This window comes from Armigeres subalbatus, chromosome 3, assembly GCF_024139115.2.
Source record: "Armigeres subalbatus isolate Guangzhou_Male chromosome 3, GZ_Asu_2, whole genome shotgun sequence".
NCBI classification, from domain to species: Eukaryota; Metazoa; Arthropoda; class Insecta; order Diptera; family Culicidae; genus Armigeres; species Armigeres subalbatus.
Window position 1 is genome coordinate 58823779 of NC_085141.1, and position 23862 is coordinate 58847640.

A 23862-nucleotide genomic window follows, 5' to 3' on the forward strand; every position below is an offset into this window, starting at 1 on the left:
ACTAGATAGCACTTTTGTACGACAGATTTCATGGTCAGCACGATTTGTTATGATAAGAAAATTATTTTGAGCTTTTTAGTGGAATGTCTTCACTTGTCATAAGACGAGTTTTTACAATCCCATTGAATTCCACCACTTAATTGTATCTCGACAGATACGTATTTCAACCTCAACAGTAAGGCCGACTTCAGTGTCTTGTACTTGACTCGACTTCCGAGTCAAGTCGAGTCAAGTACAAGACACTGAAAACAGCCTTACTGTTGAGGTCGAAATACGTATCTGTCGAGATACAATTAAGTGGTGGAATTCAATGGGATTGTAAAAACTCGTCTTATGACAAGTGACGATTCGTTAGATGAGATGTGCAATAACATAGCCATCGATGATAGAACAAAGATTTTACTCTTCCCAAGTCACGGTTCAAAGTTGCATCTAAAATTAGCGAACAAAATCAGCCTCTACTATTCTTCTAGGCACTCAAATGTGGGTCCGTATGCTCGTGTCATGTGGACAAATTTATTAAATCCTCTTAAAGTTGTGCTTGGCTTCATTCTCAAATAAGCTTTTCCGTGACCAAGCTCACATCATACTACAATTAGGACTCCAAAGCATTTGCTTATTTTGAAATTATTTACTAAAGCTTACTGTTTTCTCTATATATCAGGAGTGTTCCTCAAATATTAAAATGAAAATGGTTTAAAATATGCTCAATTTTGATCTTGAATTCGATCTTTTCCAACACAGTGCATCGATTGTCATAATCAACCGAACTTATAGCGCCAGTTAATTTTAAACTGCAAAACCGTAGAATGGGGTGAAATTTATAATAACTTTGACTATTCTATTGTATCAAATGTATACGTTTTTATTTTCATTATTTCAACAAGTGAAGTTAGTAGGTTTGTTCATTGATTCAAAAGTAAATGTAAAAGCGAGAAAAAAATATGAAGGTCATAACGATTTTAACTTCAAATTTAAAAAGAGATTTTTTTTCTTTAACATTTGTTAGTTACACGGTGACATTAAAAACGTCATCTAACTGTAAGTTGAAAACAGAGATGATTAAAATTTATTATAAACTTCGCACTAGTGATCAATTTTGCCATGCATGACAGTAGCAGCAGAAAAATAGCAAATGCCACTCTTTGAATGGTTAAGATTAAGTTCCAATTAATTGAGTTTATTTCCAGCAAACACATACATACGTTTTCATTTAGTAAGTCATGTCAATAAACTGTTTCGGCTAGAAATTAGCTTGATCATTTTTATTCGCTGATAAAGCTGGCGCGACATTGACGAATTATCGCTTTGCAACAGGAAGTTTTACAGCAATGAAATTTAATGGATTTATGAGAATTCGTTATGTAGGCCTTTTACCTTGACTGTTCGAATGATTACTTCGAAGGGAAACGTCAACCGCGATATCGAAACAACGCTCCCTTTATTTACTTATTGAACTGATTCGTTTATATTAAGCTTCAGCTATAAAATATATTTATCATGTTTGTTCGGATTTAATAAAATTATCACATTTCAATTGCGGCCCATATTGGTATTTAAATTCTTCGCACACTCTTTACCGCAACAGTGATCACCTCGCGGCTCGACAATCGTATGTTCGGTAACACTCATGAATAACGTTACAGGGCAATAAATCCTTTCATAGCATACCTTTTTATGAGAAGATCATTTTAGTAAGTATTCAATCAGATCCTACAAGTCAAACGTTATTTGTTCTACAACACATTTTTATAGGTCATGATTTACTGACGCTCCCCACCGAAATTGCACGTTTGAAGTGTCCGAGTGTATTACAAAATACGATCGAAGCAATATCACCGCGCCGTATTACTGATACTACTATTGCGCTTCATCTGTCTTCATTGGTGTTGTTGGAAAATTAAACAGGAGGGGTAGATAAACGAAAATTTGGGATTTAAAGTTTGATTTTATATGGTACATGGGGAGATGTTATACTCCATTGCACAGTGACGTCACGCACGACTTTTGACAGGTACTGGTCCTGTTGTTTACAGACGACTTTATTTTAATTTTGAGATTCTTCTACGATTCTTTGGATTTTCTGATCGATAATTACCTGAACTTAACGATAATTACCAATATTTGAATGCGGAATGCACAGAATGTCTTCAACATCGTGCAATATGCAGATTTAATTTGGATAAAAAAAATTCTAAGTCCGAAACGTAAACAACAGGACCAGTACCTGTCAAAATAGTGAGGTTAGGTTTGCCGCGCGCAATGACCTATTGACCTAATATACTAGGGTGACCATATGGTATCCTAAAGGAGGACATGTCCTCCTTTTTCATTGAAAATCAGATGTCCTCCTTTTTCGCTAAAATGTCCTCCTTTTTGTATATCTTCAAAAAAAACTTTTTTCTGTAGTAGTTTATTTTATTAAACAATATTGCAACAGAGATCAATTCGCAAATTAATCGTTGCCCATATTATGGTGTTTAGCTTTCTAATATGAAATATTTTTCTTTGAGTTTTTGAATAAAATCAATGTTAATATCGGAAATTATATTCTTGAGTTAATGTAACACATATGTCGAAGATAACAGCAGATTAGGTATTGGGAAAATGGATAAGGAAAAATGCCAATGCCTCTCAAAATTTTCTACAAGTAAACACCCTTCGAATTGCCTTTGGAACGCATCGCACGATACGTTTCTTGAATATGTGCGGCAAAGAGCAGCCCCTATGCCATGCCTAGAATGGAATAGAAATCTGAACTAATCTGAACAGTTGAGTTTCTTTAGTCTAAATCTGAAAAGTTTTGAATTTCTTCAGTTAAGAACTTGGTTATACAGTTAACAATATCATTCTCATTTACATGCCTTAAATTGTGATTCTCAATGGCATTCAAGAAAAAAAAATCACTGGTCTACTAAGCATCTTGTGTTCTGTCCTAGAACTTGATGTTCAGTCAGTTATATAAGGTGGAGGCGATATAGACACATGCCTTTATTTGAGTTCATGCAAAGTGTTCATATGTGACCTCAACTTTGTGCACTTATTCGCATTGCTATACGATCTCTTGTTTGCTGGGTTACTTGCGGGTTTTTACAAAAACTTTTTCCAATAAATATTAGTGTGCAAAACTCTAACAAATATAATATTTTCAATCTCATTAAAAACTAAAAATCAATCGATGTTTTTTTATGTCCTCCTTTTTAACTAAATGTCCTCCTTTTTCGCTACGATTTGGGTGAATTGTCCTCCTTTGGAAACATTTCATATGGTCACCCTATAATATACAGCTGTTGTCCCCGTTTTTTTTTATCTATAAAGGGGAACTGCTCCTGGATATCATCTCATGGCTTCGATGTCCATCCCATCAAAAACAAGCAATGGATACCAATTTGATTTGTTTCTTATTTTTGTGATTTTTTCAGCAGTGAGTTGACAAAAAGTGGAGATCGGGACAGTTCCCCTACATAATAATGAATGTCTGTCTATCTACCTGAACCGATCAGCGTTAAATTTCTGCGGGGGTTATTGAGGCCAGGGGAGGTTCTTATGATGGTTTAATCAGAGTGTAAAATAATCGAAATTTTTTGATGAAGTCAATTTTTCTTCATTTGTCAGTTCACTTCCGACACATTCATAGTCGGCTCTGGACAGTCAATATTCAGTTGAATATTAGTCATTGAATATTTATGCACATTTTACAAATTGATAAATTATCTGAAATCTGAACACGTTTCAAATGAGTAAAGTGATTAATCACACAGGACTGAATCCGATTTTCATCCGCGAGGCACTTTCAACGGTAAACATCAACATAAACAATGCTAATTATGTATTGTTTTCTGCACATAGGAAGCACTCTCAGTGACAGTCGAATTCGTGTCGTTCGTGGAGTAGTCGTCTGATTATGTCATTCTATGTTTTGAATATTCATGCGATGTTTGTCAAAATTCGGACGAAGTTGCTTCATGAAGATGAATATTTTAAGCTCTGGGTTTAATAATCCTCCCTCCTCTGGAAGGTGGAGCTCCCAAACGAAACGCAAATTTCTATATGACTCGAGAACTAATCAAGCAAATGGAACCAAATTTGGCATGTAGAAGTTATTGAAGCTAAAGATTGTTTCTGTGGTAGTTCGAGCCACCTTTGACAAAGCAAAGCGCAGGGTTAAAACTAGTTATAAATAAATAAGTAAAACAACTTTATAACCGTCTAAGACGAGTTTAGTACTCTCCATTTAATTCCACTAATTATTTTGTTATCTTTGCAAATACGTATTTCGACCACAACTGTGTGGTCGTCTTCAGTGTCGCGTACTTGACTCGAAAAGTACGGGACACTGAAGACGACCACACAGTTGTGGTCGAAATATGTATCTGCAAAGATAACAAAATAATTAGTGGAATTAAATGAAGAGTACTAAACTCGTCTTAGACGGTTGAATACATTCCACTAAAAAGGGCTCTAAATATTTTTTTCTGAACTTTATAACACCATATCCAGAATTAAAATATTTATCCCAACAACTTTTCGACTTTGATAATTGATTTTAGATTTTATGATTTAGATTTTATATGAACATAATATAATAATAATAATAATATTTCATTCTTCTCGTACATGCATACAGATTTGCCAATTTGAGAGTAATTTTATGATTCAGAAATACTAGAGAATCTTGAAACTTAAGCCCCTAGCCCGCACCTTTTTTTTTTTTTGATACGCCAATGATAGCCTAACGATGATTTCCCTCTCCTCAAGCTACGGATCGAAATCGCACCTTCAATCGACAAGACTATTTGTTAGCAAACAAAATCAGCCCTTCCTCATCTTCCAAGCATTTGTATGTTTGCCCGCTCGTACTAATGTATAAATCGATTTATTTTGTATTGGCACACTATTTTAAAAAAATGTAGGTTGACGGCGCGACGTAGTGGGAACCTGCTGAGGCGGCAACGACGACATTGATATGAGCCATCAGCTTAAGGCGACTGACGGTTATCAGCCGGTGCCGCGTGGTAGGAGTAGTGGCGGCAGAACAGCCCCATTCGATGAGGTCGATCAGCACTTGCTGGAGGAAGGAGACAAAATACCATTCGTCGATTCCGAGGATGAAGACGACGTCGATCGTGATGACCACTCCAGCGAAGGTAGCAGTGGCAACGCGTCCGACGACGAGGACGATATCATGACCGAGAGTCAGGAAAACCTGGCGATGGCCTACGTAAATCGGTACAAAGCGCCTTCCCTGTCGGAGCGTCGGAACCAGGAGAAGCTGACGGTTTCGATAGAAAACGAGAAGAAATCCCCACCAAGTGGACAGTGAGTTTTTTTTTGGAATTCGGTGTAGTGCAGTGGAATAGTAATTGTGTCGAATTTACAGTGATCTCAATGAGGAAGCAAAGGATGTGCCAACGGAACTTAAAACTGTCCAAGAACGATCGATCGGTTTGCGGCGTAATTCCATTTCCCTTCCCAGCCTGGCGGTAGAGGATCTGGATGGATTGCGTCAAGCCAGAGTAGACGAGGAGGACAGCAAAATACTAGTAAGTACCCAATTATAGAAAACAAATAAAATACCTTATCTAATGTGTGAAGGAGTGCAAAAATCAGCTTTCCAAGTTTGCACACTTTTGTCGGATGCTTCTGTGCTCGATGTGGTATGATGATAAGATATTGGTATCTTTGTTTGGATTGATTTTGTATTGAATGAGTTTGTTGTAGGTAGAAAAGATTGACATTCGTTTATTTCGAACAACAAGAATGTGGTAACGTACTCCAAGTCAGGTGAGAGGGTTGTCTGGATTAATTGCCTATATGCCTTAGACGAACATAGGGTGTGTGTTCCTGGTTTAAACGCATGAGGGTATAACAAACAGATGCGGATTTTATTGAAACGGTTTTATTATATTCTGAATTGTTTGTAAATTCCAGTTTCTACATTTCCATTGATTTTTTATGACTTATAAAGAGTCCTGGAAAAGTGTTAAAATCAATAGAGTTATATCAGAGATGAGGATTGTTTTAGAATATGTTTGACAACCACTTTACCCCACATCTCCTTATTAAAATGCTGAGTATCATCGTAACTAACGTAACAGTCAGTGAACATTTTTAGATCTAAAAAAGTGATTTCTCTGTAGAACCTGATAAAAACTGTGTTGTTCTTTTTTGTTCTTTATCAGATGGCAAAAAAGGCAGTTCGACAATCTGCTTATTACCTTTTCAAAACCCTTTTATTAATTATGTAAATATTTTTCTAACCTAACCTTGTTGTGAAGTACCGCCAATGGGTCTGGGGGTGAGAATGGGTAATCGCTCTCACCGGCAGCCTGGAAGTCGTAGAGCAAAATCGTTAAAGGTATCTTAGATTTTAGTCTTCTTGCCCTCAGATACATTCAATCTGTTCTACAACCATTCTATGTGGTTGAAACAGTGACCTATTCTCACCCCCATTTGACCCATTGTCACCCCCGACGACGGTACTACTGTTACAACTCACAACACTCAACATTTTAGCGAAATTCACCAAGGTTATTGCTACAATATTTTATATAGCCGAAACTTTGGAATTATTTTTGGAAACCTCTTTTACCCCATTCCCGACTTATGAAACATATTTAATATTATGCCAAACATTTTATTTTACGAAGACAAAGAAAAACTCTTAAAGTTTTAGCCAGATCCAGGGTTTGCAGAAATGGCTCTCAATAGATAACGAACAACTATAAAAGAGAGGCAAAAATTGTTCCGAATCATAACAAGCCATGATAACAAATTTATCAAACTTGTGTACAAATGCGAAAAAACAGAATCGGATAGGCAGCCCCCACAGAAAAATGGTGATTCTCGCTTTGTTTTCGCTCCTTTCGTGTTGTCATCGCCAGCTGTGTAGAAACAAGTTGAAAATGCATCCAAATCCAACCAAATCCAAACCAAATCCAACCAATCCCAAACCAACCAAATCCAATCCAAACCAATCCAAACCAATCCAAACCAATCCAAACCAATCCAAACCAATCCCAACCAATCCAAACCAATCCCAAATCCAATCCAAACCAACCAACCAAACCAATCCAAACCAAATCCAAACCAACCAAACCAATCCAAATCCAATCCAAACCAACCAAACCAACCAACCAATCCAAACCAATCCAAACCAATCCAAACCAATCCCAAACCAACCAAACCAATCCAAACCAACCAAACCAATCCAAACCAATCCAAACCAATCCAAACCAATCCAAACCAATCCAAACCAACCAAACCAACCAAACCAATCCAAACCAATCCAAACCAACCAAACCAATCCAAATCCAAACCAACCAAACCAATCCAAACCAATCCAAACCAACCAAACCAATCCAAACCAACCAAACCAACCAAACCAATCCAAACCAATCCAAACCAACCAAACCAATCCAAACCAACCAAACCAAACCAAATCCAATCCAACCAATCCAAACCAATCCAAACCAATCCAAACCAACCAAACCAATCCAAATCTAATCCAAACCAACCAACCAAACCAACCAAACCAACCAAACCAATCCAAACCAATCCAAACCAATCCAAACCAATCCAAACCAATCCAAATCCCAACCAAACCAATCCAAACCAATCCAAACCAATCCAAACCAACCAAACCAACCAAACCAATCCCAACCAACCCCAATCCAAACCAATCCAAACCAATCCAAACCAACCAAACCAATCCAAACCAACCAAACCAATCCAAACCAATCCAAACCAATCCCAAACCAATCCAAACCAAACCAAACCAAACCAAATCCAATCCCCAAACCAATCCAAACCAATCCAAACCAAACCAATCCCAAACCAATCCAAACCAACCAAATCCAATCCCAAACCAAAACCCAAACCAATCCAAACCAATCCAAACCAAACCAAACCAACCAAACCAACCCCAAACCAATCCAAATCCAATCCAAACCAATCCAAACCAAACCAACCAAACCAACCAAACCAACCAAACCAATCCAAACCAACCAAACCAATCCAAACCAATCCAAATCCAAACCAATCCCAAACCAAACCAAACCAACCAAACCAAACCAACCAACCAACCAAACCAACCAAACCAATCCAAACCAATCCCAAACCAATCCAAATCCAATCCAAACCAACCAAACCAACCAATCCAAACCAACCAAACCAACCAAACCAATCCAAATCCAACCAAACCAACCAACCAATCCAACCAATCCAAACCAATCCAAACCAATCCAAACCAATCCAACCAATCCCAAATCCCAATCCAAACCAATCCCAAACCAATCCAAACCAACCCAAACCAATCCAAACCAACCAAACCAACCAAACCAATCCAAACCAATCCCAAACCAATCCCAAACCAATCCCAAACCAATCCAAACCAATCCAAACCAACCAAACCAATCCCAAACCAATCCAACCAACCCAAACCAACCCAAACCAACCAAACCAATCCAACCAACCAAACCAACCAAACCAACCAAACCAACCAAACCAATCCAAACCAATCCAAACCAATCCAAACCAACCAAACCAACCAAACCAACCAAACCAACCAAACCAACCCAAACCAATCCAAACCAATCCAAACCAATCCAAACCAACCAAACCAATCCAAACCAACCAAACCCAATCCAAATCCAACCAAACCAATCCCAAACCAATCCAAACCAACCAAACCAACCCAAACCAATCCAAACCAACCAACCAACCAATCCAAACCAACCAAACCAACCCAAACCAACCAAACCAATCCAAACCAATCCAAACCAATCCAAACCAATCCAAACCAATCCAAACCAACCAAACCAATCCAAATCCAATCCAAACCAATCCAAACCAACCAAATCCAATCCAAACCAATCCAAACCAATCCAAACCAATCCAAACCAATCCAAACCAAACCAACCAAACCAATCCAAACCAATCCAAACCAATCCAAACCAATCCAAACCAAACCAAACCAACCAAATCCCAAATCCAACCAAACCAATCCAAACCAAACCAATCCCAAACCAACCAAACCAACCAAACCAACCAAACCAATCCAAACCAACCAAATCCAAACCAAACCAACCAAACCAATCCAAACCAACCCAAACCAACCAAACCAACCAAACCAATCCAAACCAACCAAACCAACCAAACCAATCCAAACCAACCAAACCAATCCAAACCAACCAAACCAACCAAACCAACCAAACCAATCCAAACCAATCCAAACCAACCAACCAATCCAAACCAATCCAAACCAACCAAACCAATCCAAAACCAACCAAACCAATCCAACCAAATCCAAACCAACCAAACCAACCAAACCAATCCAACCAATCCAAACCAAATCCAAACCAATCCAACCAACCAACCAACCAAACCAATCCAAACCAACCAAACCAATCCAAACCAATCCAAACCAATCCCAAACCAATCCAAACCAATCCAAACCAACCAAACCAATCCAAATCCAATCCAAACCAACCAAACCAACCAAACCAACCAAACCAATCCAAATCCAATCCAAACCAACCCAAATCCCAAACCAACCCAAACCAATCCAAACCAATCCAAACCAACCAAACCAACCAAACCAATCCAAACCAATCCAAACCAATCCAAACCAACCAAATCCAATCCAAACCAACCAAATCCAATCCAACCAACCAACCAAACCAACCAATCCAAACCAATCCAAACCAATCCAAACCAATCCAAACCAATCCAAACCAATCCAAACCAATCCAAACCAATCCAACCAAACCAATCCAAACCAATACCAAACCCAACCAACCAAACCAATCCAAACCAACCAAACCCAATCCAAACCAACCAAACCAACCAAACCAATCCAAACCAATCCAAACCAACCAAACCAACCAACCAACCAACCAAATCCAAACCAACCAAACCAATCCAAACCAATCCAAACCAACCAAACCAAACCAATCCAAACCAACCAAACCAATCCCAAACCAATCCAAACCAACCAAACCAACCAAACCAATCCAAACCAATCCAAACCAATCCAAACCAATCCAAACCAATCCAAACCAATCCAAACCAACCAAACCAACCAAACCAACCAAACCAACCAAACCAATCCAAACCAACCCAAACCAATCCAAACCAATCCCAAACCAATCCAAACCAATCCAAACCAACCAACCAACCAATCCAAACCAATCCAAACCAATCCAAACCAATCCAAACCAACCAACCAAACCAACCAAACCAACCAACCAACCAAACCAACCAAACCAATCCAACCAACCAAACCAATCCCAAACCAATCCAAACCAATCCAAATCCAACCAAACCAACCAAACCAATCCAAACCAAACCAATCCAAACCAATCCAAACCAATCCAAACCAATCCAACCAATCCAAACCAATCCCAAACCAACCAAACCAATCCAAACCAATCCCAAACCAATCCAAATCCAACCAAACCAACCAAACCAATCCAAACCAATCCCAAACCAATCCCAAACCAATCCAAACCAATCCAAACCAATCCAAACCAATCCAAACCAACCAAACCAACCAAACCAAATCCAAACCAACCAAACCAACCAAACCAATCCAAACCAATCCAAACCAATCCAAACCAACCCAAACCAATCCAAACCAATCCAAACCAACCAAACCAATCCAAACCAACCAAACCAACCAAACCAATCCAACCAACCCAAACCAACCAAACCAATCCAAACCAACCAAACCAATCCAAACCAATCCAAACCAACCAAACCAACCAACCAACCAAACCAATCCAAACCAAATCCAAACCAACCAAACCAATCCAACCAATCCCAAACCAATCCAAACCAATCCAAACCAACCAAACCAATCCAAACCAACCAAACCAACCAAACCAACCAAACCAATCCAAATCCAACCAAACCAATCCAAACCAATCCAAACCAATCCAACCAAACCAACCAAACCAATCCAAACCAATCCAAACCAATCCAAACCAACCAAACCAATCCCAAACCAATCCAAACCAATCCAAACCAATCCAAACCAACCAACCAATCCAATCCAACCAATCCAAACCAATCCAAACCAATCCAAACCAACCAAACCAACCACCAACCAACCAAACCAACCAAACCAATCCAAACCAATCCAAACCAATCCAAACCAATCCAAACCAACCAAACCAATCCAAACCAACCAAACCAACCAAACCAATCCAAACCAAACCAATCCAAACCAATCCAAACCAATCCAAACCAAATCCAAACCAACCAAACCAATCCAAACCAATCCAAACCAATCCAAACCAATCCAAACCAATCCAAACCAATCCAAACCAATCCCAACCAATCCAAACCAATCCAAACCAATCCCAAACCAATCCAAACCAAACCAATCCAAACCAATCCAAACCAATCCAAACCAATCCAAACCAATCCAAACCAATCCAAACCAATCCAACCAATCCAAACCAATCCAAACCAATCCAACCAATCCAAACCAATCCAAACCAATCCAAACCAATCCAAACCAACCAAACCAATCCAAACCAATCCAAACCAACCAAACCAATCCAAACCAATCCAAACCAATCCAAACCAATCCAAATCCAATCCAAACCAATCCAAACCAATCCAAACCAACCAAACCAATCCAAACCAATCCAAACCAATCCAAACCAATCCAAACCAACCAAACCAATCCAAACCAATCCAAACCAATCCAAACCAATCCAAACCAACCAAACCAACCAAACCAATCCAAACCAAACCCAAACCAACCAAACCAATCCAAACCAATCCAAACCAACCAACCAAACCAATCCAAACCAATCCAAACCCAATCCAAACCAATCCAAACCAATCCAAACCAACCAAACCAATCCAAACCAATCCAAACCAACCAACCAACCAATCCAACCAACCAAACCAACCAAACCAACCAAACCAATCCAAACCAATCCAAACCAATCCAAACCAATCCAAACTAAATCCAAACCAATCCCAAACCAACCAAACCAACCAAACCAATCCAAACCAATCCAAACCAACCAAACCAATCCAACCAACCAAATCCAAATCCAATCCAAACCAACCAAACCAATCCAAACCAACCAACCAACCAAACCAATCCAACCAATCCCAAATCCAATCCAATCCAATCCAAACCAATCCAAATCCAATCCAAATCCAATCCAAATCCAATCCAAATCCAATCCAAATCCAATCCAAATCCAATCCAAATCCAATCCAAATCCCAACCCAAACCCAACCCAAACCCAACCCAAACCCAACCCAAACCCAACCAAAACCCAACCCAAACCCAACCAAAACCCAACCCAAACCCAACCCAAACCCAACCCAAACCAAACCCAAACCAAACCAAAACCCAACCCAAACCCAATCCAAATCCAATCCAAATCCAATCCAAATCCAATCCAAATCCAATCCAAATCCAATCCAAATCCAATCAAACCAACCAAACCAATCCAAACCAATCCAAACCAACCAAACCAAACCAACCAAACCAATCCAAATCCAAACCCAATCCAAACCAATCCAAACCAACCAAACCAATCCAAACCAACCAAACCAATCCAAACCAATCCAAACCAACCAAACCAATCCAAACCAATCCAAACCAATCCAAACCAATCCAAACCAACCAAATCCAAACCAAACCAATCCAAATCCAACCAAACCAATCCCAAACCAATCCAAACCAACCAAACCAATCCAAACCAATCCAAACCAATCCAAACCAATCCAAACCAATCCAAACCAACCAAACCAACCAAACCAATCCAAACCAACCAAACCAAACCAAACCAATCCCAAACCAATCCAAACCAATCCAAACCAATCCAAACCAATCCAAACCAAACCAAACCAACCAAACCAAATCCAATCCAAACCAATCCAAACCAACCAAACCAATCCAAACCAATCCAAACCAATCCAAACCAACCAAACCAATCCAAACCAATCCAACCAATCCAAACCAATCCAAACCAACCAAACCAATCCAAACCAACCAACCAACCAAACCAAATCCAATCCAAACCAACCAAACCAATCCAAACCAATCCAAACCAACCAAACCAATCCAACCAACCAAACCAATCCAAACCAATCCAAACCAATCCAAACCAACCAAACCAATCCAAACCAATCCAAACCAATCCAACCAACCAAACCAATCCAAACCAAACCAAATCCAACCAAACCAACCAAACCAATCCAAACCAATCCAAACCAATCCAAACCAATCCAACCAACCAAACCAATCCCAAACCAATCCAAACCAATCCAACCAATCCAAACCAACCAATCCAAACCAATCCCAAACCAACCAAACCAATCCAAACCAATCCCAAACCAAACCAAACCAATCCAAACCAAACCAAACCAATCCAACCAACCCAACCAATCCAAACCAACCCAAACCAATCCAACCAAACCAAATCCCAACCAAACCAATCCAAACCCAACCAAACCAAACCAAACCAAATCCAAACCAAACCAAACCAATCCAAACCAACCAAACCAATCCAAACCAACCAAACCAATCCAAACCAACCCAAATCCAATCCAAACCAATCCAAACCAAACCAACCAAACCAACCAAACCAATCCCAAATCCAAACCAAACCAACCAAACCAACCAAACTAATCCAAACCAACCAAACCAATCCAAATCCAACCAAACCAATCCAACCAATCCAAACCAACCAAACCAATCCAAACCAATCCAAACCAACCAAATCCAATCCAAACCAATCCAAACCAATCCAAACCCAATCCCAACCAACCAAACCAATCCAAACCAACCAAACCAATCCAAACCAACCAAACCAACCAAACCAATCCAAACCAATCCAACCAACCAACCAATCCAAACCAATCCAAACCAATCCAAACCAATCCAAATCCAACCAAACCAATCCAACCAACCAAACCAACCAAACCAATCCAAACCAACCAAACCAACCAAATCCAAACCAAATCCAAACCAATCCAAACCAATCCAAACCAATCCAAACCAATCCCAAACCAACCAAACCAACCAAACCAACCAACCAACCAAATCCAAACCAACCAATCCAAACCAACCAACCAACCAATCCAATCCAAATCCAATCCAAACCAAACCAAACCAATCCAAACCAATCCAAACCAATCCAAACCAATCCAAACCAATCCAAACCAATCCCAAACCAACCCAAACCAATCCCAAACCAATCCAAACCAATCCAAACCAATCCAAACCAACCAAACCAATCCAAACCAACCAAACCAATCCAAACCAAACCAATCCCAAACCAACCAAACCAATCCAAACCAACCAAACCAATCCCAAACCAATCCAAACCAACCAAACCAATCCAAACCAACCAACCAACCAAACCAAACCAACCAAACCAATCCAAACCAATCCAAACCAATCCAAACCAATCCAAACCAATCCAAACCAATCCAAACCAATCCAAACCAATCCAAACCAACCAAACCAAACCAAACCAAACCAATCCCAAACCAACCAAACCAATCCAAACCAATCCAAACCAATCCAAACCAATCCAAACCAATCCAAACCAATCCAAACCAATCCAAACCAACCAAACCAATCCAAACCAAACCAACCAAACCAACCAAACCCAATCCCAAACCAATCCAAACCAATCCACAACCAATCCAAACCAATCCCAAACCAATCCAAACCAATCCAAACCAATCCAAACCAATCCAACCAATCCAAACCAATCCAAATCCAATCCCAAACCAATCCAAATCCAATCCAAACCAAACCAAACCAACCAAACCAATCCAAACCAATCCAAACCAATCCAAACCAATCCAAACCAATCCAAACCAAACCAATCCAAACCAACCAAACCAAACCAAACCAATCCAAACCAATCCAAACCAATCCAACCAACCAAACCAACCAAACCAACCAACCAAACCAATCCAAACCAACCAAACCAATCCAAACCAATCCAAACCAATCCAAACCAATCCAAACCAATCCAAACCAACCAAACCAATCCAAACCAACCCAACCAATCCCAAACCAACCAAACCAACCAAACCAATCCAAACCAATCCAAACCAAACCAATCCAAACCAACCAAACCAATCCAAACCAATCCAAACCAACTCAAACCAACCAAACCAATCCAAACCAACCAAACCAATCCCAAACCAATCCAAACCAAATCCAATCCAAACCAATCCAAACCAACCAAACCAATCCAAACCAATCCAAACCAACCAACCAATCCCAAACCAACCAAACCAATCCAAACCAATCCAAACCAATCCAAACCAATCCAAACCAATCCAAATCCAATCCAAACCAAACCAAACCAATCCAAACCAATCCAAACCAATCCAAACCAATCCAAATCCAATCCAAACCAACCAAACCAATCCAAACCAATCCAAACCAATCCCAAACCAAACCAAACCAACCAAACCAACCAAACCAATCCAAATCCAACCAAATCCAATCCAAACCAACCAAACCAAACCAACCAAACCAATCCAAACCAATCCAAACCAATCCCAAACCAATCCAAACCAAACCAAACCAAACCAAACCAACCAAACCAATCCAAACCAACCAAACCAATCCAAACCAACCAAACCAACCAAACCAACCAAACCAACCAAACCAATCCAAACCAATCCAAACCAATCCAAACCAACCCAAACCAACCAAACCAATCCAAACCAACCAAACCAATCCAAACCAACCAAACCAACCAAACCAATCCAAACCAACCAAACCAATCCAAACCAATCCAAACCAATCCAAACCAATCCAAACCAATCCAAACCAACCAAACCAATCCAACCAATCCGGTCCAAATCCAATCCAAACCAATCCAACCAATCCAAACCAATCCAAACCAATCCAACCAACCAAACCAATCCAAACCAATCCAAACCAATCCAAACCAATCCAAAACCAATCCAAACCAATCCAAACCAATCCAAACCAAATCCAAACCAATCCAAACCAACCAAACCAATCCAAACCAATCCACCAAACCAATCCAAACCAATCCAAACCAATCCCAAACCAACCAAACCAATCCAAACCAATCCAAACCAACCAAACCAATCCAAACCAACCAAACCAATCCAAACCAACCAAACCAATCCCAAACCAATCCAAACCAACCAAACCAACCAAACCAACCAAACCAACCAACCAACCAAACCAACCAAACCAATCCAAACCAACCCAAACCAATCCAAACCAATCCAAACCAACCAAACCAACCAAACCAATCCAAACCAATCCAAACCAACCAAACCAACCAACCAACCAAACCAACCAAACCAATCCAAACCAACCAAACCAACCAACCAATCCAAACCAATCCAAACCAATCCAAACCAATCCAAACCAACCAAACCAACCAAACCAACCAAAACCAACCAAACCAATCCAAACCAATCCAAACCAATCCAAATCCAATCCAAACCAACCAAACCAACCAAACCAATCCAAACCAACCAAACCAATCCAAACCAATCCAAACCAATCCAAACCAACCAAACCAATCCCAAACCAATCCCAAACCAACCAAACCAATCCAAACCAATCCAAACCAAACCAAATCCAAACCAACCAAACCAACCAAACCAACCAAACCAATCCCAAACCAACCAAACCAATCCAAACCAACCAAACCAACCAAACCAATCCAACCAACCAAACCAACCCAAACCAATCCAAACCAATCCCAAACCAATCCAAACCAACCAAACCAATCCAACCAACCAAACCAATCCAAACCAATCCCAAACCAATCCAAACCAACCAAATCCAACCAAACCAATCCAAACCAACCAAACCAATCCAAACCAACCAACCAATCCAAACCAATCCAAACCAATCCAAACCAACCAAACCAACCAAACCAACCAAACCAATCCAACCAACCAAACCAATCCAAACCAATCCCAAACCAATCCAAACCAATCCAAACCAATCCAAACCAACCAAATCCAATCCCAAACCAATCCAAACCAATCCAAACCAATCCCAAACCAATCCAAACCAATCCAAACCAATCCAAACCAATCCCAAACCAATCCCAAACCAATCCAAACCAATCCCAATCCAACCAAACCAAACCAACCAAACCAACCAAACCAATCCAAACCAATCCAAACCAACCAAACCAACCAACCAATCCAAACCAACCAAACCAACCAAACCAATCCAAACCAACCAAACCAATCCAAACCAACCAAACCAACCAAACCAAACCAAACCAACCAACCAATCCAATCCAAACCAACCAAACCAACCAAACCAATCCAACCAAACCAACCAACCAATCCAAACCAACCCAAACCAACCAAACCAACCCAAACCAATCCAAACCAATCCAAACCAATCCAAACCAACCAACCAACCAAACCAATCCAAACCAATCCAAACCAACCAAACCAATCCAAACCAATCCAAACCAACCAAACCAATCCAAATCCAATCCAAACCAACCAAACCAATCCAAACCAATCCAAACCAATCCAAACCAATCCAAACCAATCCAAACCAACCAAACCAATCCAAACCAACCAAATCCAACCAAACCAAACCAATCCCAATCCAAACCAATCCAAACCCAATCCAAACCAATCCAAACCAATCCAAACCAACCAAACCAATCCAAACCAATCCCAAACCAATCCAAACCAATCCAAACCAAACCAACCAAACCAATCCAAACCAACCAAACCAATCCAAACCAATCCAAACCAACCAAACCAATCCAAACCAACCAAACCAACCAAACCAATCCAAACCAATCCAACCAACCAAACCAACCCAAACCAACCAAACCAATCCAAACCAACCAAACCAATCCAAACCAATCCAAACCAATCCAAACCAATCCAAACCAATCCAAACCAACCAAACCAACCAAACCAATCCAAATCCAATCCAAACCAATCCAAACCAATCCAACCAATCCAACCAATCCAAACCAACCAAACCAATCCAAACCAACCAAACCAAACCAACCCAAACCAATCCAAACCAATCCAAACCAATCCAAACCAATCCCAAACCAACCAAACCAATCCAAATCCAATCCAAACCAATCCAAACCAATCCCAAACCAACCAAACCAACCAAACCAACCAAACCAACCAAACCAACCAAACCAATCCAAACCAATCCAAACCAACCAAACCAATCCAAACCAACCAAACCAATCCAAACCAATCCAAACCAATCCAAACCAATCCAAACCAACCAAACCAACCCAAACCAATCCAAACCAACCAAACCAATCCCAAACCAACCAAACCAACCAAACCAACCAAACCAAACCAAACCAATCCAAACCAACCAAACCAATCCAAACCAATCCAAACCAATCCCAAACCAATCCAAACCAATCCAAACCAACCAAACCAACCAAACCAATCCAAACCAACCAAACCAATCCAAACCAATCCAAACCAATCCAAACCAATCCAAACCAATCCAAACCAATCCAAACCAATCCAAACCAATCCAAACCAATCCAAACCAACCAAACCAACCAAACCAATCCAAACCAACCAAACCAATCCCAACCAACCAAACCAATCCAAACCAACCAAACCAAACCAAACCAATCCAAACCAATCCAAACCAACCAAATCCAATCCAAACCAACCAAACCAATCCAAACCAATCCAAACCAACCAAACCAATCCAAACCAACCAACCAAACCAATCCAAACCAATCCAAATCCAATCCAAACCAACCAAACCAATCCAAACCAAACCAACCAAACCAATCCAAACCAATCCAAACCAATCCAAACCAACCAAACCAATCCCAAATCCAATCCAAACCAACCAAACCAACCAAACCAATCCAAACCAATCCCAAACCAATCCAAACCAATCCAAACCAACCCAAACCAATCCAAACCAACCAAACCAATCCCAAACCAACCAAACCAACCCAAACCAATCCAAACCAATCCCAAACCAATCCAAACCAATCCAAACCAACCAAACCAACCAAACCAATCCAAACCAATCCAAACCAATCCAAACCAATCCCAAACCAACCAAACCAATCCAAACCAATCCAAACCAACCAAACCAACCAAACCAATCCAAACCAATCCAAACCAACCAAACCAATCCAAACCAACCAAACCAACCAAACCAACCAATCCAAACCAACCAAAACCAATCCAAACCAATCCAAACCAACCAAACCAATCCAAACCAAACCAAACCAATCCAAACCAACCAAACCAATCCAAACCAACCAAACCAACCAAACCAATCCAAACCAATCCAAACCAATCCAAACCAATCCAAACCAATCCAAACCAATCCAAACCAATCCAAACCAATCCAAACCAATCCAAATCCAATCCAAACCAATCCAAACCAATCCCAAACCAACCAAACCAATCCCAAACCAATCCAAACCAATCCAAATCCAAACCAATCCAAACCCAATCCAAACCAACCAAACCAACCAAACCAATCCAAACCAATCCAAACCAACCAAACCAATCCAAACCAATCCCAAATCCAACCAAACCAATCCCAAACCAATCCAAACCAATCCCAAACCAACCAAACCAACCAAACCAATCCAAACCAATCCAAACCAATCCAAACCAATCCAAACCAACCAAACCAATCCAAACCAATCCAAACCAATCCAAACCAACCAAACCAATCCAAACCAACCAAACCAACCCAAACCAACCAAACCAACCAAACCAATCCAAACCAACCAAACCAACCAAACCAACCAAACCAACCAAACCAACCAAACCAACCAAACCAACCAACCAATCCAAACCAACCAAACCAATCCAAACCAATCCAAACCAATCCAAACCAATCCAAACCAACCAAACCAATCCAAACCAACCAAACCAATCCAAACCAATCCAAACCAACCAATCCCAACCAAACCAATCCCAAACCAATCCAAACCAATCCCAAACCAATCCAAACCAATCCAAACCAACCAACCAATCCCAAACCAATCCAAACCAATCCAAACCAACCAAATCCAAATCCAAACCAATCCAAACCAATCCAAATCCAATCCAAACCAATCCAAACCAATCCAAACCAATCCAAATCCAACCAAACCAACCAAACCAACCAAACCAATCCAAACCAATCCAAACCAATCCAAACCAACCAAACCAACCCAAACCAATCCAAACCCAACCAAACCAACCAAACCAACCAAACCAACCAAACCAACCCAAACCAATCCAAACCAACCCAAACCAATCCAACCAACCAAACCAACCAAACCAACCAAACCAACCAAACCAATCCAACCAACCAAACCAATCCAAACCAATCCAAACCAACCAAACCAATCCAAACCAATCCAAACCAATCCCAAACCAATCCAAACCAATCCAACCAACCAAACCAATCCAAATCCAATCCAAACCAAACCAACCAAACCAATCCAACCAATCCAAACCAATCCAACCAATCCAAACCAATCCAACCAAACCAATCCAACCAATCCAAACCAACCAAACCAATCCAAACCAATCCAACCAATCCCAAACCAATCCAAACCAATCCAAACCAACCAAACCAATCCAAACCAATCCAAACCAATCCAAACCAATCCAAACCAATCCCAAACCAATCCAAACCAACCAAACCAATCCAAACCAACCAAACCAATCCAAACCAAACCAACCAACCAAACCAATCCAAACCAACCAAACCAATCCAAACCAACCAAACCAATCCAAACCAATCCAAACCAATCCAAACCAACCAAACCAACCAAACCAACCAAACCAACCAAACCAATCCGAACCAATCCAAACCAACCAAACCAACCAAACCAACCAAACCAATCCAAACCAACCAAACCAATCCAAACCAACCAAACCAATCCAAACCAACCAAACCAATCCAAACCAATCCAAACCAATCCAACCAACCAAACCAATCCCAAACCAATCCAAACCAATCCAAACCAACCAAACCAATCCAACCAATCCAAACCAATCCAAACCAATCCAAACCAACCAACCAACCAAATCCAAACCAACCAAACCAATCCAAACCAATCCAAACCAACCAAACCAATCCAAATCCAATCCCAAACCAAATCCAAACCAATCCAAACAACAATCCAACCAACCAAACCAATCCAACCAACCAAATCCAAACCAATCCAAACCAACCAAACCAATCCAAACCAATCCAAACCAATCCAAACCAATCCAAACCAATCCAAACCAACCAAACCAACCAAACCAATCCAAACCAACCAAACCAACCAAACCAACCAAACCAACCAAACCAATCCCAAACCAACCAAACCAACCAAACCAACCAAACCAATCCAAACCAATCCAACCAATCCAAACCAACCAAACCAACCAAACCAATCCAAACCAACCAAACCAACCAAACCAATCCAAACCAATCCAAACCAACCAAACCAATCCAACCAATCCAAACCAACCAAACCAACCAAACCAATCCAAACCAATCCAAACCAACCAAACCAACCAAACCAACCAAACCAATCCAAACCAACCAACCAATCCAAACCAACCAAACCAATCCAACCAACCCAAACCAATCCAAACCAACCAAACCAATCCAAACCAATCCAAACCAATCCAAACCAATCCAAAACCAATCCAAACCAACCAAACCAACCAACCAATCCAACCAACCCAAACCAACCAAACCAATCCAAACCAATCCAAACCAATCCAACCAATCCAAACCAACCAACCAATCCAAACCAATCCAAATCCAACCCAAACCAATCCAACCAACCAACCAACCCAAATCCAATCCAACCAACCAAAAACCCAACCAATCCAAACCAATCCAAACCATCCAACCAATCCAACCAATCCAAACCAACCGAATCCAACCAACCAACCAACCCGAATCCAACCAATCCAAATCCAATCCAAATCCAATCCAAATCCAATCCAAATCGATTGATTAGGACGATTGGTAGGGAACAAAATCAACTATCTTGAGACAAAATTTTGTTAAAATCAACGTTTCACTCCCCGGAGACGAGCCAGCCTCGGGCTGAAAGTCTCCTTAATAAAGACACAAAAAAAAACGTTTCACTCCGAAACGAACTTTTTATAGAAGCTTTTATAGAAGAAGGAGATCCATAGCGTTATGTACCAATCAACTCAGCTCGACGAATTGAGAACATGTCTGTCTGTCCGTGTGTATGTATGTATGTATGTATGTATGTATGAGTGTGCGTATGTGTTTTCTCTCAACAAGTTTTATTCGACAGGGGGCAAAGCCTAGTTGATCACTATTGAATTTGATAACGATCGACCGTTGCGTTTAAAAGTTATGAAGAAAATGGTATATTGAATCATATATCATGTGTGCAGCTCAAAACCGAATTTTTGAACTCACGACAATCAATATTTCTCCTATTGGTTGCAAGTTTTATTACTGCGCATCTGGTGCGCTGTATAGCGCATCTGGTTGCGAACAATGTGCACTAGTTGCGCAATGATGCGCTATAAGTTGAACGCGAATAAAATCGATTTTCGCGAGTTCGAAATTCGATTTTCAACTGGAACCATAATAAGCGCCTTTTAAGGTTGGTATATTGACTAAATGCGAGAATTAAGTTGTTTTTCATTAATATTAGTATTCGAAACTTTGGCTATTTTTGCGATAGTCACCCATAAAACACTTTTTTGAAGGATTTGTCATGTTTCGATTATTGGAAAAAAAACGAGAAAAAAGTTTGTCACTTTAAAAGAACCCTGATCAATATTGGAAAAGCTGAATATGCAAAGTGGATTTTCATGACAAAGTCTAAGTGTTCAGAAAGTTTCAATGAAATCAGAGGATGCTTCCAACGTTTGTTCGAGTTGGATTAAAATCCCTCAATAATAAAAAAATATTGTTTGCAGTTTGTGGATAACTTTGGTATGGTATTCAAAAGCTTTAGCACATAAAGTCACTTGAGAGATTGAACATAAATGAAAGTTGCCAGAATAATAAAATGAGCATCGATAAGAATCAGTGTTGGCAGATTCTCTTAGCGCAACTTTACCATCAGATACTTTATAATATCCACGTTTTTCTATAATGTTGTCATTTTTCAGTTTCCATGTGATGCCAACTAAATAAGCGAGACCAAGTGCATAAAAAGATACAGATAGTAAAACGACCGTAAAACAGAAATGAATAAGAACATTTGCATACTCCATTCATGTAAGATAAATGGGTAACAAAGATAATTTATTTAATGAGTTTGTCAATAATGTTGACTGAAATGCATGGTAATTTAGCTCAAATAATCGTTGTCGTTTTCAGTTGCTAGAGCGTTTGGATGAGGCAAAATGCTTCAAACAATTTACATACCGACGTTTTCTCTCATAGATTCCGCACGTAGATAATTTGATATAAAAGGGAACAGTAATCAATGGGCTATCAACATATCGACAGTGCGCTTCGCCTACTGATATGCAACTATCGTTACACGTTAGTATGACTTATACCGAATAAGTTCTGATGCACGTGGTTCAACCGTCACATATTTTCGACTAAATATGTAAATCATTCTCATCATCAAATTTGTAATACGAGTCATAGATGAATCTAATTTTTATGTTTTTTGCAGGTTGTGCAAGGTCATAGCGCCAGTAGCGAAACAACAGCATCGCCGGAAACGCCGGGCACTCCTCAAAGCCTTAAACCGATGCTTCACTTCGAAAGCGACAGCGAAGAAGATGAACCAAAAAGTCCAAAGTAAGTAGTAGCTATGTATCCAACCGACACAAAGCTCCGCAGCAGCAAATCCCCCTTTTGATTTATTTATAAATTTC

The 23862-nt window shown here is 40.1% G+C and overlaps 1 protein-coding gene across 3 annotated transcripts in view; it reads left to right on the plus strand.

Annotated features, from left to right (window-relative positions):
- The window catches only part of LOC134226416 (myogenesis-regulating glycosidase), a 76483-nt gene that overhangs the window by 27173 nt on the left and 25448 nt on the right, over positions 1-23862 (plus strand). For 2 of the 3 annotated variants that reach the window (XM_062707184.1, XM_062707186.1), the window contains exons 2-4: positions 4914-5319; positions 5381-5543; positions 23658-23785. In XM_062707184.1, coding sequence (XP_062563168.1) covers positions 4967-5319; positions 5381-5543; positions 23658-23785 — 644 coding nt within the window. In that variant the 5' untranslated portion in view covers positions 4914-4966. Of the gene's footprint in view, positions 1-4759; positions 4841-4913; positions 5320-5380; positions 5544-23657; positions 23786-23862 lie in introns of those variants that run through there. The other variant, XM_062707185.1, reaches the window with a different exon arrangement.